This window comes from Meles meles, chromosome 13, assembly GCF_922984935.1.
Source record: "Meles meles chromosome 13, mMelMel3.1 paternal haplotype, whole genome shotgun sequence".
Taxonomy (NCBI): Eukaryota; Metazoa; Chordata; class Mammalia; order Carnivora; family Mustelidae; genus Meles; species Meles meles.
Genome location: NC_060078.1, coordinates 63,830,996 through 63,847,852, shown reverse-complemented (window position 1 = coordinate 63,847,852; position 16,857 = coordinate 63,830,996). Strand labels below are relative to the sequence as shown.

Sequence of the window (16,857 nt, the reverse complement as noted above, 5' to 3'; positions counted from 1 at the left end):
TGATAATATAAAATATGACTAAGGATGCAGAGCAACTGGAGCTCTCATATGTTTTTTGGTGGAATATAAACTTAGGGAGAAGTTTAGTTTTACAAGAAATTGCAATAATTTTTCCCAAAAAAAGTATCATCTTATATTTTATGACTTAGCAATTGCAGTCTTGAGAATTTAGTCGAGAGAAAAGAAAATATATGTCCACAAACAAACACAAATGTTCATGGAAGCTTATTCATAACAGCCCAAACTGGAAATAGCCCAGGAATTCATTAACAGGAAAAAGAATAAACAAGCCATAGTATATCCATACAATGAACATAAAAGTTTAAAAAAAAATGATATACACAACAGTATATATATGGATAAATCCCCAAACTATAAGAACTGAAAGAAGGCTTACATGAAAGAATTCATATGGTATGATTTTATATATGAAGTTCTAGAACAGGCAAATCTAATCTAAGATAGGAAAAAAAAGGAGTGGTTGATTTTGGGGATTGGGGGTGAGTATTGGCTGAGAAAGGCAATGAGAGAACTTTCTGGAGTGATAGTATTTATTTTGGTATAGATATTTTGACAAGAGTTTGGGTTACACGTGAATGCCTTTGTCAAAACTCAAAAAGTGCACACTTTAGATGTATGCATTTCATCACTGATACCACCATGGGGAAAAAAGTGTAAGGAAATACTGAACCCTAGTTAATGATTTGCAAGCTAAAGCATTTAGCGCCAAGTATACTGGTGTCTAAAATTTGAAATGAGTGAAAAAATTAAGATTAACTGATGGATAGACAGAAGGACAGATAACAAGACATGTGATAAAACAAAAATAATAAAGGTTAATGGCAGACTACAGGTGGTATATAGATGTTCATTGTAAAATTATTTCAACTTTAGTCTATGTTTGAAGTTTTCCATAATAAAATGTTGGGACAGAAACATGAAAGAAATAATCAATGTGATTTCATTTTTCCTGATTCCATGAATGACTCTGACCATGACTATATTCCATTTTGGTTTCCTAACATCCCTGCTGTCATCGTCACACCTCTCATCACAAGGCGTTTTTCTCCCTTAACAGTTATCTTTTCATGAAACCTTCACAAATTCCATGACATCTTCTTCGGCTCTCAATGGTCCATGTGCCTCCCCTTCTTTACGCACTTTTGTAGCCTTAGACTTGGGTAGTTGGTACTCTTCTAGGCAAAGGCACCACTTTTTTTTTTAATTAATTTATTTACTTGAAAGAAAGAGAGAGAGCGGGGTGGGGAGGGGCAGAGCAAGAGATAAAGAGAGAATCATAAACAGACACCCCACTGAGCATAGAGCCCAGTATGGGGCTTGATCTCACAACTCTGAGATCCGGACCTGAGCTGAAATTGAGAGTCAGACACTTAACTAAATGAGAGCCACCCAGGCACTCTTAAAGGCATCTCTTTTGAGAGGAGTGGAATTCTTCTTGTCCCTGAAGATTTGTTCTTCTCTCCCTTGGGCTGCTTCCCTAGGAGATCCAGGAGCCAAACAAGGGTGCAGGGTGGTAAGACAAAGGGGATGCTATCTATGGTGGGAGGGAGTGTGTCATCTGGTCAGACAATTAGGGCTCTGAGTTACACCAAATAGTGTTGAATGGGAACACATGGTTCTCAGGTGGCAGGCCACAGGCTTCCATGCTAGGGAAGAGATAGGAGCTAATTTTGTTTTCCAAATTACCTTTGTTTTTCATCAATTGATACGCTACCATGGCTGATTTCACCTTCCTTGCAAAGCCAGAACACTCAACAGGATTCCTGAATTCTTTGTTCGCCACCAATATCTAGGGTGTAGTGCTAAATTAAATCAAGTATTGTAAGGTTCATTTACTAAATCTATTAGGCAAGCAGACACATTTATTAAGCCAGACCTCTGTTAATCCAAGCAAATTGGCCTTTCAGAGCTCGACAAGTCCAATAGGCAGCTGATTGACTTCTCTGTCTCTGTGCTTTGTCCAAGCTGCGGGGCCAGCCCACAGTAAGACCCCTTGGAATGATATACCTCATTCCCTGCCTAGGTTGTGGGTTACATCCTTGCCCACAAACTCCCTTACTGTGACAGGTCACATATTATCCACTGAACCCAGAGAGATATCGACAAAGCTCAGGGTGACTATTTAGTTATGAGATTTCCACTTGACTAATTGAACAAGGAGCTTCAGGGAAATCTTTGGAAGCAGCCTACACCAGTTTCCCAGATGCTGTAAGTCAAGTTAATATTGAACATTATAAAACCTCCACAATTTAAATGTATACCTTGATAAAAGCTGCCATTCCCAAATTGGACAGACTATGCAATCATTAGCCTTGCCTTACCTAAAGCCTTCAGCAGATTATACAGTTACATGTAAAAAAGCATTTACCAGATGAAGTCGAAAAGGCAGGATACATAGTGGCAGATATACTATGATTAGAACGATGTAAAACAACCTGAAATATATACAAAGACCAGAATGAAGTAAAGCAAAAGAGGATCCATAGGTGTGTTATGGCTATGGGATTAATGTGAAAATTAATAGGGAAAAAAATCCCCTCAAACCTACACACACACACACACACACACACACACACATACTCAGACATATCCAAAAGCTCGTCAAAAGGCTAAAGCATCACTGTCAATGAATCTGGTTCTATCTTCTGTCACCCCATCATAAATATGAACTTCAAACAAAAATCATCATTTATGCCATTCAAAGCCACCTGTTATGTGTCCCCCCTACCTTCCAGTTCTTTCTCTAAATCTATGCCCAAATGAATCCTCAGTTTTGTTTGTATCTGTCTACACAGAACACAACCAAGTCTTACCTTTCCATACAAATCTCTTTCCTCTCCTCTGTCTCAATTCGAGTGTTTTTTCAACACCAGGTTAAGACCAACTTCATCCATGACTCACTCCATGATCAGCAAGGTGTGCATCCATCACCATCTAGGGTGCTTGACTGGGCCAGTAACATTACATTCCTAACATCATACAACTTCAGATTCTCAAACAGATTATTTCTTAAAGGAAACAAATGGAATTTACCCTGATTTGTATTTCTCACAACATCTAGCGCAAAATATGGGCTCTTGAAAAAGACTCACAGAGCTACTGATGCAAATTCACATCTCTCCTATCAGTTTGTTGGTATGTAAGTTTTATGTTTGTTTATGGTATGTAAGTTTGAGTTTTAGGAATGTTCACTTTCTTCTATTTACTTATACGTCACACTTGCTCATCATCCTTGCATTTGTGTCCACCATGCCTTCTCATTTGGACTATAACCTCCTAGAAGGTAGGCACAATATTGTATGAGCTTCTCTAGTCTGGAGAGCACCAAGTAAAGGGCTAGATATAACAATTTGGGTGAATTAATTCTTTTTGAGAACTTGATTTAATTCAACCATCTGGGTGGGCCTGTTCAATTCTCTTAGTCACAAGACACACACACACTCATAAAACATTACTTTTTAAGGTTATTAGCCTAAGTGTTTTCTCTGAAAAATGGGATAATTTCTCCATCAGTAATGTCCTAATGATTAAATTAAATAATGTGTACAAAGAGCTTTCTACAAAGCAGAAGTAGAAATAAATGATCCAAATTAGCTCCTTTTACAGATCAGTTTGATAGTCAAAGGGAACTAAAATAGCTCCAAAATCAGAGAGCTCACCAGAACACTCAAAGATACTCATTAATTTGCCAGCCAAATATGGTGCTCATTGGACCAGTTATGGGGCAATGAAATCACCTCAGTGTATATCTGGTATGGTGCTGGCCAAGAGCACTGAAAATATACCTCCTTCAACTGAACCAAATGACCATTCTCAAAGGTAGGAAAGAAATCTATGGAACCAAGTCAGACACACCACTGAGATGCAGATGCAATTGATGCAAATGATGAACCCAACAGTGACTAATATTTTCAAGTGCTTAGATTCTAAGCTCATCTAAGTTACTAATATTTACTATTCCTCATTACCATTTGCTTACTGTTAGTTACTAATAGTTACTGGTATTGTTATTCTGGCATTATAAGGACCAAAACCGAGGTTCAGAGAAATTATGTGACTTGATTAAAGGCATATGCAAAAAGGAATCTGAATCTGGTCCTCGACCCAGATTCATCCCATTCCAAAACTACTCTATGCTGGGTATTTGAGCAACACTTCATGCTCAAGCTTAGAGATGGAAATTCCTACTGAAGGAACACATCAGGTCATCACCACACCAAACCAGAACAAACCAAACCAAAAAACAAACTATAATGCCATTCTGTAATTTAAATTTTTCTGTTTTAATATGGCATAATATAGATAAGCTAGAGAGATATTTGAAATAATAACTCAGTGATTTTTAATGGATGCAACATTAGTATCCTTGCTCTACAGAAAACAACAACAACAAGAAGAAGACTGAGATTTAGATCTGGTGATTTGTTCAAATGAACACAGATAATCATTAGAGAAGCAGAAACTTGACTCTGCAGTCCCTTTAACCACTTCTGTGTTTATTTATCAAAGATACTAATCTAGTATGGGTCTTAAAATTCAGATCTTAGAATGCTCAAAGAGAAAAAAAATGAAAAGGAAAAAATGGCACAGTAGAGAAATGCTGTGTCTCTAGCTCCTTGGGGTTTCTGAGTAAATCACTGTGTTGACAATGGCCAAGAACTACCCTCCTTGTGCACAGCAGCCTCAGTAAAGATCACCAGGTAAATGAACAGTAACAGAAAAGAATTCCCTGGTTGGACAGCCGAAGTTCTCAGCAGAGAAATTAACTTAAAATTCTCTAGTTCTAATTTCTCTTCCCAAATGATTTTCTCTTTTTCCTTCCCCATGTATGCCTTTCAGTGATTGAACTAGGATTTTAGGGTCTGTAACCTCCAGAACAGACAGACTGATGCAGCTAAAGCATCCTGGGACTGGGGGGTGGAGCATGGTAGCAGGGAGTTAGGAGACCTGGCTCTACAATTAACCAGATGTTTGAACTTGGGATGCTCATCTCACACAGGGAGCTTTACTTCTCTAACGTACCAAATGGGGATCTTAATAACCAACCTCTGTATCTCTTGTCCTGGTGAACAGTAAGTCCAGATATGCAAAAGCTTTGTAACCTATACTAAGAAACAGACTTGAAAGTGTACAGCATGAACAGTGCAAATAGAAAAATGGTTCCTTGTGCCCATAAGTGTGGTTCTTTTTTCAACCCATCCTAACTCCCAGGTTTTATAACAAAATTAAAAGCATCCATTTAGTGAGTACCTAGTGTGTGTCAGGGAGTTATACAGTATCTCACTTAGCTTTCACAACAGTCAAGATGATAAAGGCATTATTCATTCCAGTTTGTGTTGAGCAAATTAAATTTTAGGCCAAATGACTTCCTCAAGCTCACATAAGCCAGCAGTGTTTCTGTGATTCCAAGGTCCATGTTTACACCACCATATAATTGCCTCCCTAAGAAAGAGCAGGGATGAACCTTCTCCCACTCCTATCATGCAGGGCCTGAAGTTCTTTTCAGTCTTCAGTCATCTCGAAACAAACAAAACCATCATTGTTCATTCCTTTTTCAAAGGAATTACTATACCAGAACTGCATATTTATTTCTCCTTTCTTGAGATGTCCAGTATTTCCAAGTCTGATATGATATCTTTCTTAAATTATTTTTCAAAAATGAAAGATCATGGGGTTTCTGGATGGCTCAGCTGGTTAATCATCTGACTTCTGATTTCAGCTCAGGTCATGATCTCAGTGTCATGAGATCAAGCCCTATGTCAGGCTTCACATTCAGCACCAAGTCTGCTTGTCCCCCTCCCTCTGTTCCTCCTCCCACATGTGCTCTCAAATAAATAAATAAAAAAAATATTTTTTAAAGATAAAAAGTCTAAGATGAACAATGACAATCACATCAAGAATGGCCAAGGAAAATATAAAGACAAAACCAGGAATAGAGGGAAACATTAAGCCATTACATTTAGGGACCCTCAGCCTAACTGCTCCCAAATCCTTTTATATAAGCTTGGGCATCGTTAACACAAGTGTCACCATTACCAGTAGCTGGGAGTAGGGAGGATGTGACAAGTTGAGTCTGGCCCTCTGAGTTCCCTTCTTAGAGACTTGTCAGCATCCCCTGCCATTCCTAAAATGAACCTTGGCCTTGTAGATCACCTAGTAGGTCGTGGAGAAGGGTTCTTTATATGAATTACCCCCTTTGATTTTCATAGCCTTGCATTTAGAGAGAGAATTCACATTTCCAGATGGAGTCACTGGGTCCAGAGATGGCTAAGTGACTCCCTTGACATTATACATCTTGTGGGTAGAAAGCCCAGGATTAAAAATATATATATAAGCTGAATGAAGTTTTAAAAATATTGATTACAGAAGCAAGTTTGTGGAGCTTCTCAAGGTACTCTTTCTTCCTTAGGACTGTTTGATCTTTCCCTATTATAATAATGAACCTGGTATAGAGATGAATGTGGTATTCAATTGTGTGGATTCACGGCTTCACTAAGTGTGCCCTATTATTCCCATCCCTGGTGCCCCCAACATCAACGTGACAGCTGGGGCCCAGGAGAAATCAGTACAGATCTACTCAGACATAGATCAGAAAGGGCCAAACCTTCGTGCTATTGCCGAACCACCAAAAATAGGTAAGAGTCCCCAGTTGACTGGGCCACACAACTGCACTGATGTTGACCTCCTTATTTCTTATGGCGACAAATGGCACTCGGAGATGAACATGCTCCACGGGACCTGGGGGAACATGGGAAACAACGTCAATGTTTCTCTTCCTGGAATAAACAAAGTTCATCACACCCCCAGATTCTTAATCTTAACCCTTATTACCATCAACTATAATAAAATAAGGATCACAAACTCACAAATGCTGAAGTGTGTGTGTGTGTGTGTGTGTGTGTGTGTGTGTGCTTGAAACAAATCACCTTGTATAATAGGGAACTCAAATCAGGCTTCAGACTTTTTGAGTGACATCTGAAATTCATTTACATCTGATGTGCCCAACCATGAATGCTTATAAACCTCCAATCCAAGGACAAAGCTAGTTGACTAGACACTTAGCCAATAAATAGGAAGATAAACAGCAGTCTCTTTCATTTCTGACAATTAGCCTGTATTGTGATGTGGGGTCAGTGCATCGTGTGGAGGGCTCTTCCATTATCCTTGATTGTTAATTGGTTCCATCCTCTTCAACAATCCGCCATTGTGCCTGTCATCTGCAATACTCAGTGGGTGTCATTCAGAAGCTGGCAAGGCTGTTTTACAAAAAGGAAAATGTGTATCTCCCTAAATCAAAGGAGAAACAAAGGCCATGTTCCCAAAGAACAAAAAAGCTGCTTGCAAAAAGGTGACCAAATTTCTCCTCTTTTCCCTCAGAAAACTGATACAAGGAGGGAGAGAACATACATGAACATACCCTACCCATAATAAATGAGGACTGTCATTTCACTCATTTCCAAAATAAAATGAGAAGAGGAAAGAAAATGCTGATGTGAAACATTAACGTGTCAGTATCACACTCTGGGATGGAGATGAGATGTCATTTTTCAACTTTGGGGGGTTTTCCCCTTTTCCTTTCTCCCCTCCTTTCTTTTCTCTCTCTTTTCCTTCCTTCCTTCTTCCTTCTTAACTTTTCTTCTATCCCTCCTACTTAACCAAATCGATTTGAAGTATTCTAATTTGCTGTTCACACGCTGCGAGTGCACAGTTTCCCAGTTTCCATTATGGTAGCGGGACGTGCGAACATGGCTGAAGGTCAAGACCGCAGTCCACACATCTCCTTTGTCTGGGGGCCCCGAGTTCTTCTCACAGGTAGGACATTTTCCTGACCACTCGGCCTTCACTCTTTACATCATGGGTCACTCTGGGGACAGCTCAGTTTCAAGGGAAGACAACAGATGGCTTCTTCTCATTTCTGGTCTGGTTTAAATTTAGCTGTATGATCTTTTCCTCTATCTTCCAGAGCCGTGATACTACACAGCCCATTACCGCATCCCCTGCCTTCCTTATAGGAATAAAAACATATGACTAGGACGTGCGGATGTTAAAGTACCATAGCATTAGATTTGGGTTGTCACTATTTCTACTGTCACCATCGCCACCATCACTGTCTCCGTGTATCATTGGGTGGAAGTCCCTCAAAGACAGTGGAAGTTCGTCTGAGTCTCACTGTGTTGTAGGTAAATATATGTTGGGGGAGAAGATGTTGGGACAAAGACTGATGATTAAGTGAAGGGAGCAGCCTGGTCGGCTTGGCCCTGTCCACACTGCATTTTTCAGAACAATCAGCAAGTGTTCGACAATCTGTGTGTTTACCACCTGAGAATAATCTGTGCCTACGTCTCTCTGACCACAGACAGATGACCCTGAAGGTTTCTCCCAGCAAATAATTTCTTTTAGCAAATCATTTTAACCTTGTTGCTTCAGAAACACATGTGGCTGAAGGGTTAGTTATTTTCAATAAGAAAGTCTGCTCAATTATTTCTCTATGATTTGATTGTTCGTGAAAACAATAAAAAAAATGAAACACAAGGTATGAGTAAACATTGGCTCCTTTTGTGACTTTATTTACTCATTGGTAGGACTTTATGTGATTTATCTTTCTTTGTTGTTCGTGTTTTGCTGATCCGTGGGGAAGAAAATGAGATGGTAGGAAGGAGTCCCTGACCAGCCATGTCCTGGCAGGAAGGTGAGAACTTTGTGTCTTACAATAACACCTCAGAGTCTTTCTCGGTGCCCAGATGCAGAGCTCATTCCTCCCCTGCTGGGAAAAGGGCGCTTTACCCTTAAAGTCAAAATTCCTGTTATTTCTCTCCTCAAAATGCATGAAGCTCATTCTCCTGCCAGCTCTTCAGAACCCTGGGCCTTTCCTCAGTTAAGTGAAGATACTGCTAACGGCTTGTGGCCCTGGAAATTCTTCTCAGCTTTCTGTCACTCAGGGGCCTTGGTCCAGCCACATATTGTCAGGGACCTATGCCCAAAAAGATAAAACGAGATCTCCTTCTGCCTAGACTCGTGCCAAACGAAAGGATATGGCTTCTATGAATTGGCATGCCATCAAACATAATCACATGTATTCCAGCTTTAAGACAAGCATGTTTGGCTAAATAGAATCTCAAGGAACAACAACATGTAACAGCTTTTTAGGACAAAGAACCTGAGACAGAAGCTCCAGGCTTCAACCTAGGGACGAACACACCATAGACCAGGGAGAAGAAAGCTGAAAGGATTCAAGAGAGACCATAGAAAATGTCTAAAACCCTGTCAAATAGTGCTCTTTTTGATAAAAATCTAATAATCTGTGTGAGATTGGTTATTATGGGTGGCTAACAACTACTTTTGTTAGCTAATGGCTCAAGGTGAAGCCAAGAGCGGTTTCCACTATAATAACTGTCCGGTAAATGCAGCCATGATTGATGTGGAGGGAATTATGAGCATGATAAAAGTTTCAAGGAACATTTCCTCCTTCAAGCACATAACCCACAGTATAAATCGGTTCCGAGCTGTTGTATTTTTTGCCACTAAGATACACTGGGCTTTACACCCTTCAGGCAGGTTCACTATTGGTGGAGTTAGGAATATGGCTGGGGAAGGTGGTTGGGAGAGAGGAGAGTAAATTTTCTCTCTTTGTCTTCATTTTAAATGCAGCTGTGGTGTCAGACAGAAAGTTCGTGGGTCGAATTTAGGAATTACTGTAACGGGCCACATTCATCATGAACCAAACTGGGTGTAAGTGGCATTTCGTATACTGTGCAGGAAAATGTTAACATAGACCTGAAACTGTCATCCTTAGAAAGTCTTGTATGCAAGACCGGTCCTTGCTAGCATCTGGAAACTTGGCTTTGAGAGTATTTCCAGTCAACATGTAACTGATGAGAGTGGTTCACTATGCCTAGACTGTTTATGCCAACAATAGGGTTTATTCTAAATACGTACTTTCCTTGAGATGTCTGGAATTCTGGCAGATACTTGGCAGAGGATGCCTACATGACTAGTCCTCAATACAAACCATGGGTACCCTATGACTCAGCAATTGCACTACTGGGTATTTACCCCAAAGACACAGATGTAGTGAACAGAAGGGGCACCTGCACCCCAATGTTCGTAGCTGCAATGTCCACAATAGCCAAACTGTGGAAGGAACTGAGATGTCCTTCAACAGATGAATGAATAAAGAAGATGTGGTTCATATATACAATGGAATATTACTCAGCTGTCAGAAAGGATGAATATCTACCATTTACATCAACATGGATAGGACTGGAGGGTATTATGCTAAGTGAAATAAGCCAACCAGAAAAACATAATTATCATATGGTTCCACTCACATGTGGAATATAAGGAATAGTATGGAGGACCGCAGGGGAAGGGAGGGAAAAATTATTGGGAACAAATCAGAGAGAGAGAGAGACAAATGATAAGAGACTCTTGACTCGGGGAAATAAACTGAGGATTAAGAAAAGGGATGTGCGGAGAAAGACAACTATCATATGATCTCCCTGATGTGAGGACATGGAGAAGCAACATGGGGGGGTCGGGGGATAGGAGAAGAATAAATGAAACAAGATGGGATTGGGAGGGAGACAAACCATAAATGACTCTTAATCTCACAAAACAAACTGGGGGTTGCTGGGGGGAGGTGGGATTGGGAGAGGGGGAGCGGCCTATGGACATTGGGGAGGGGAGGCGAACCATAAGAGACTATGGACTCTGAAAAACAACCTGAGGGTTTTGAAGGGTCAGGGGTGGGAGGTTGGGCCAACCTGAGGGTTTTGAAGGGTCAGGGGCGGGAGGTTGGGGGAACAGGTGGTGGGTAATGGGGAGGGCACGTTTTGCATGGAGCACTGGGTGTTGTGCAAAAAGAATGAATACTGTTACGCTGAAAAAATAAATAAAATGGAAAAAAAAGTAAAAAAAAAAAAAACATGTACAAAGTCATAAAAAAAAAAAAAAGAAAAGGGATGTGGGTAGGGGAAATGGGATAACAGATGATAGGCATTAAAGAAGGCACGTGATATGATGAGCACTGAGTGTTGTACTCAAATGATGAATCATTGAACGTTATATCAAAAATTAATGATGTACTATAACTTGGCTAGTTGAATTTAAATTTAAAAATTAATTAATTAATATAAAAGCAAAACAAAACAAAACATGGGTACTGAGTCTCTAAGGAATTTCTCTGGTAAATAGCTCTCCTCACATGTTCCTGGAACTCCTTGCTAGAGGAATTACACATGTCATTGTGTGACACCATGGGGAGGAGGGCACAACTGGTTTCCTCCAGACTTTGCCCCATGGCCCTTTTCCCTTTGCTGATCTTTCTATTTCCCCTGTAATAAATCAGAGTCTGAGTATTATTATATGTAGAGTCCTATGAGTCCTTTTAGTGAAGCAAAAACATGAGGGCGTAATCTTGGAGACCCCTGAGCCATACATATAATCCAATCTGATTCTCATAGCTTCCTTATAACCTAAGTACTAAGATGAGGAAATAGAAGTTTGTAAAGAGTACAAAAGTTGACCAATATTGTATGTTTAACAAAGGCATATGATCAGATTTCAAACAGAGGTCCTGTTGCTCTAAACTCTGGCTTAAGAATACCTTGGCCACCACCTGCCTGGGTTTTTGACCTGGTGTTTCTGACACAAAATGAGTAGAGTTGGTGGAGCGTGGCCCATAGTTCTAGTAGCACCTGCCCTCCCCTACCAGAATGCAAACTCTGCCAGGCCCAGGCCATTCATGTCTGTATTGTTGGTTCCCCAGGTCCTTGCAGAGTGCATGTATATATCAACAGACACTTGTTGAATAAATTAGTAAATAATTGGGTGTTTTATTTATAGTCCCTATTTGCTGTTATAAGAGCCCCATGAGGCAAAATACCAGTTAGAATTAAACCATTTTAAAGTTGGAGTTCAGAAGACCCACAGAAGAAATAATTTATCTCATGACCATGTAGTCTGGCATCTTTAGGGACAGAACTGATCTATAATCCAGACGTCCTCCTATACACATCCCCTCTCACTGTCCTTGTGCTACTGTTAGGATCAAAATGCTAGGAGACTAGGTGGTTTACAGTTTTCCAGAAACCCTTTAAACGTGGGTTGTTTATATAGTGGAGTTTGTCTCACTGAGTTGGAAGTACTCCTTGTATTCACTTAGACCCTTTTAAATATACATTTCACCATAAGTAGCAGATTACTCCCAAAACATCATGGGTACATAAATTATAACTATGGAATCCCTTAGGCCCATGAATATCACTGATAAAGACATAGGAAATCAATACCAGACTCATAAGTGTATGTCTTGATCCAACATTCTAAAATCATACTATTTAAGTTCTAGTGTACATGATTTAAGTCCCAGGATAGCAGATACACAAAACGTATCCTGGAAAAAGTAGTTTAGAACTTCAGCTGTTGTTTGGTTTGTGCCAAGCAATGGTCAATAGCAGTGAAATATATTCTAGAACAAAAACAAAAAAAAATGAAAAGTCTTTAGAACTGTTCATAATGAACTTGCAGTCACCTTGTATATAAGAATTAAGCTCTTTTTTGTGTTCAGTACTACATTAAAAAAATCTAAACGTGTCTCTTTAATCCTTCTTTGGGTCTTCCAACAGAGATTAGAAACTTCCTTTCATTTGGGCTGCCTTCACTCGTAGCAGCTTGAAAGTGAACTTGTGACTGTGAACCAGATGAGTTTCTTCTTCCTAGATCCTTATGAGTCTCTAAAGCAAAGGGAAGGGATTGTGACCTGAATGTGTGTCTGCCTGCGTACATTTCCATCAGTACACAGTGGAACTGAAAAGAAGGGCCCAGTTGGCAACATTATCTCAACTTGCAAAATAATCTACTTCAGTATCAGAAAGCTGAAACATGGATGAGCACACATCTTAATCTTTCAATCTGGGTCATTACTTGGTGTAGTAGTCATGCCAAATCTAGTCTCAACTGTGCATCCTAGAGGTCTGTGGACAGCGGGAGTTGTCAACGGGAAGGAGCGTAAGAAAGGAGATGGTTCAGGCTACTTACAAACCACATGTAGGAAGAGGACAGCAGTGTCCGAGCCCAGGTTGTTCTCTGCATAGGCCGTCACCTGGAAGATTCCTGCATTCTTGTACACATGCTTGATGCCATCCTCGATGGGGCTGAAGTTAGCATAGGAAACTGCAATTCCATCCCCAAAGTCAAGCTGGATGTTTGTCCTTTGGAGATCACCCTGAACGGGAGGAACAGCAATTGGCCAGGGCTCATTGACATGGTCAGGTCTGACTCCTATTGGATGCTTGGTCCTGTGTCTTCAGCATCACCCTTTGGGGACCCAGAGCCACTCCCAGGAGGCTAAAGCACCCTCCACACAATTAGCTATCAGACCCTTATCTGATATCTAGCAGGCACTATGGGCAGTACTATGGACCTGTTATCCCTGCATACCCAAGCTTGGGGCAGCCTGATCTGGTTGAATGGGCACTAGGGGATAGCAGAAAGCCTCTAGGGAGCTCTGGAGTGGGAAGGCCGAGGCATTCCCTGGCTCCCTCACACACTTGGTTGAATTATTCCTCTCCTGTGTCAAAATCATAACAATAGCAATAATAGTAACAGCTGACACTTATGAAATTTCTTTCCAGTTCCAAGTAATTAATCTCACAACTTTATAATGCAAAAAGCATTACTTCCACATTTTAAAAATGGAGACAAAAAGAAATTAAGTAAGTAGACTCAAGTTACACAGCTAGTAGTGGAAGAGACAAGTTTTGAACCCAGGCAGTCTGGTTTCAACACTGATGCTCTCAATTACATTGCTATAATTGTTTCATGTTTTGAGATTTATTATTATATTCTAAGCATTATGCTAATCACTTAACACATACTCTATACAACACTTTCAAAATAGCTCTGTGAGATAGGATGGTTATTCCCAGTCTAGACATGAATCCTGCTTACCAGTCAAAATTACATCTGTACTCCGTTGACCTTGGATTTCCCTAAACCTGCCTACACCCCTCTTCCCTGAAGCCTTTTCCACCATCACAGCTCACTGATCCCCGCTTCTTGGAAGGCCAAGAGCCCCCCGACTGCTGCCTGGTAGTATGAGTGCATGGGTTCAGGTGAGTACATCTTATCATCCCAAGCTAATACTTGGCTTCTTAAGAGGTGATGATGAACTCCACCCTTCCTTGTTCCTCCTCCCACTATAGTAGGTCAATGACTTTGGATAAATGCAATTGAACCTGACCATAAAACAAGGATCCTAGGTAAAAAAGAAGAATCAGCTCTCTCTATTTACAAAGAGGGTTGATGGAATAAAAAGGGATACACATCATTTTGGAATTATGAGCCAATCCTCCTGTCCAATGAATGTGCACTGATCACAGTTTCATGTTCTGCCTCATCCCCCATGGCAACCCAGATGTGAGTGAAATATTGATACGTGCTCTCTTGCCCCCTGCACAATGTTGACTACCCTTGAGTTTATGAATATAAATTGAAGTGGAAATGAACTGGAGGCAATTCAAATGGATAAGATCGTGGCTCTTCACATCCATTCAAGAGAAGGTTTTTATAATGCTGGTCCTGGAAACTCCCTAGTGGAAATGTGATAATGACCTCCTCTGAATCTTGAAGTCCTTTAATTCAAGCCCCCAGTGTGGGTGACGGCTGAAGAATCTGTCAACCCAGGATAAGGAACCTTCAACCATCCTGTTCAGTATTGGGCCAGACTTTAAAGGTTTCTAAAGTATTCACATTTGGGAAAAAAACTAGCTTGCTTTGGTCTCTTTCCAAGATCTGAAAAGCACAGAGCAATTTGCATACAAATTTAGAGGGCTTTGTAAATCAGGCAAGCTTTCTTGCCCCACCACCTCAACAAGGAGTGCCTGAAAAACTCCCTGGTTTGGGAAAGAGATGAAACAGCTCATGTAGGGAGCAAGAAGCATAAGACAGAGCTATTTCTATCCTGGAATGAATGAATGCAGGCTGATTTTACTGCCCCGATTGCAAAAGACACAAAAAAGTGAAATAATGGAGCAACTAGCTGATGGAAAAGCAACTAATGTGACATTCTCTATATAAATAAGTTTAAAGGATGGCAATGATCTTTCCCCACACTCACACTCATACTTTCAAGACCCTTTGAAAGCCCTATGGGCTTTTTTAATCAAGGGGGTTTAAGGGTTAGAATAAAGCAAAAGAGGCTCTGGGAGTAACAGAAAAAAAAGAAAAAAGAATTCCATTCTTCTTGCAGATTTAGAGTATATGTCCTCTGGTGATAAACATTCCTTCAACAAAGCAGACCCTTAGGGAGGACCTCAAAGAATATATCCAGACCCGCATCTCCCAGAGACAAGTGGGCCACCTGGAGCCTAGGTCCATGATATGGGACGAAGGGACGAGGTCCCTGAATATCTAAGCTTTCTTTTTCCCTTGTAAGTCTTCTCGCCATTGACTCTGGGATTGGACCTTATGTGGACACATCATCATTTTTCTTCCCTCTCTGGGAACAGTGAGTTATGACCTTAGAGACCCAGGACAACACCAACCTCCTCCATGAGGATGATGAAGGTCGCGTTATGCCCCTGCTCTGCCACCAGGCGTCCGTCGGTTGTCACCACATGGAGGCCACGAGGGGCTTTTCCGGGACACATCTGGGCCTTGGCCATGTACTTCTCCCTCAGCCCATCCGTGCAGTTGTTGGACACAATCCGCCGGTACCTGAGGAGTATTGACAGTTGTCGGTGGTGTAGGGTACGTGTGTGTGTGTGCGTGTGTGCATGTGTGTAAGGAAAAGATTACAAGAAAACCAGAGTGAGAGATGTTTCACACAGCGGCTCCTAAAAACTGAGTCTCAACGAACAAAGCTGAGAAACTGTTATCCCTCTATCTGAGGAAGAGAAGCTCTTTAAACATTATTATTGATCCTACCTGGTGAGCCACAGATCAGATCAGTGTCTAAAGCAGCCAAGAAAAATCAATGTCTGACTCACATGTGCAATGGAAGGAGGCAAAGGTGTTCCTTCCTGTGAGGGAGGGCCTTGTTCGTACTTCCCTAAGGCCTTCTCCAGCTCTCTCTGTAGCTCGCCACAGCTAGAAGATCAGACCCCTCACTCTGATTCATCAGGAAGCCTCTTTCTGCCTTCTCTCTACCCCCAGAACATCAACCCATCCTTTCGTACATACTGGTCCTGGCTCCGGAGCCACTGGGCTATTTTATAGCATCTTTTCTCTCCTTGCTAATATTTCACTTGCCACTTGACACAAATGCCAGATCCGAAGCACACTGCTGAGGGAAAATTAGCTCAGAGAGGTTATTAGCATGGGAAACCTCCCCATAAAGCACTGTGGCTTTTTAGGACAAGGGCCTCTTTGTGCATAGTGATGCCACGTCACGTCACTTGACCACTGATCTGAGCATGGGGAGTTGAGCCAAAGGCTTGTCCACCATCCTGACCTGTAGGATGGACATTATTTCCACTATGTATAAGGCAGCATGCCATCAACCTTCTGGTAAACCCACATAATATAAATGCACCACCACCATCATCATATCATGTCTTCTTTTACTCCGTATGTCAGGAGTAATTAACACAACCATCCACGTTGCCTTCTTCTGATAGCCCTTCAGTTGAAGGCAGATAAAATAAAATATTTTATGGATGACATTTATCTTCAGCTATACTTGATATTCTTCCTGACCCTTTCTCCACTTCCCACCCCCTAAACACTGCTGAACTACCAGCCCTCCATCTCCACCCAAAGATCTCAGGAGGATGTTAAGCAAATGTTGTGTGTAGTAACTGCCTCAGATAGAATCACAACATATCCCCTTGTAGA

At 41.1% G+C, this 16,857-nt stretch overlaps 1 protein-coding gene across 2 annotated transcripts in view; it reads right to left on the bottom strand.

The window, feature by feature from the left end:
* SORCS3 (sortilin related VPS10 domain containing receptor 3) overlaps positions 1 to 16,857 on the bottom strand; it is a 603,811-nt gene that overhangs the window by 21,779 nt on the left and 565,175 nt on the right. For both annotated transcript variants that reach the window (XM_046028096.1, XM_046028098.1), the window contains 3 exons: positions 15,567 to 15,738; positions 13,060 to 13,246; positions 6,626 to 6,759 (listed from right to left, as the gene is read on the bottom strand). In XM_046028096.1, coding sequence (XP_045884052.1) covers positions 6,626 to 6,759; positions 13,060 to 13,246; positions 15,567 to 15,738 — 493 coding nt within the window. The remainder of the gene's footprint in view (positions 1 to 6,625; positions 6,760 to 13,059; positions 13,247 to 15,566; positions 15,739 to 16,857) is intronic.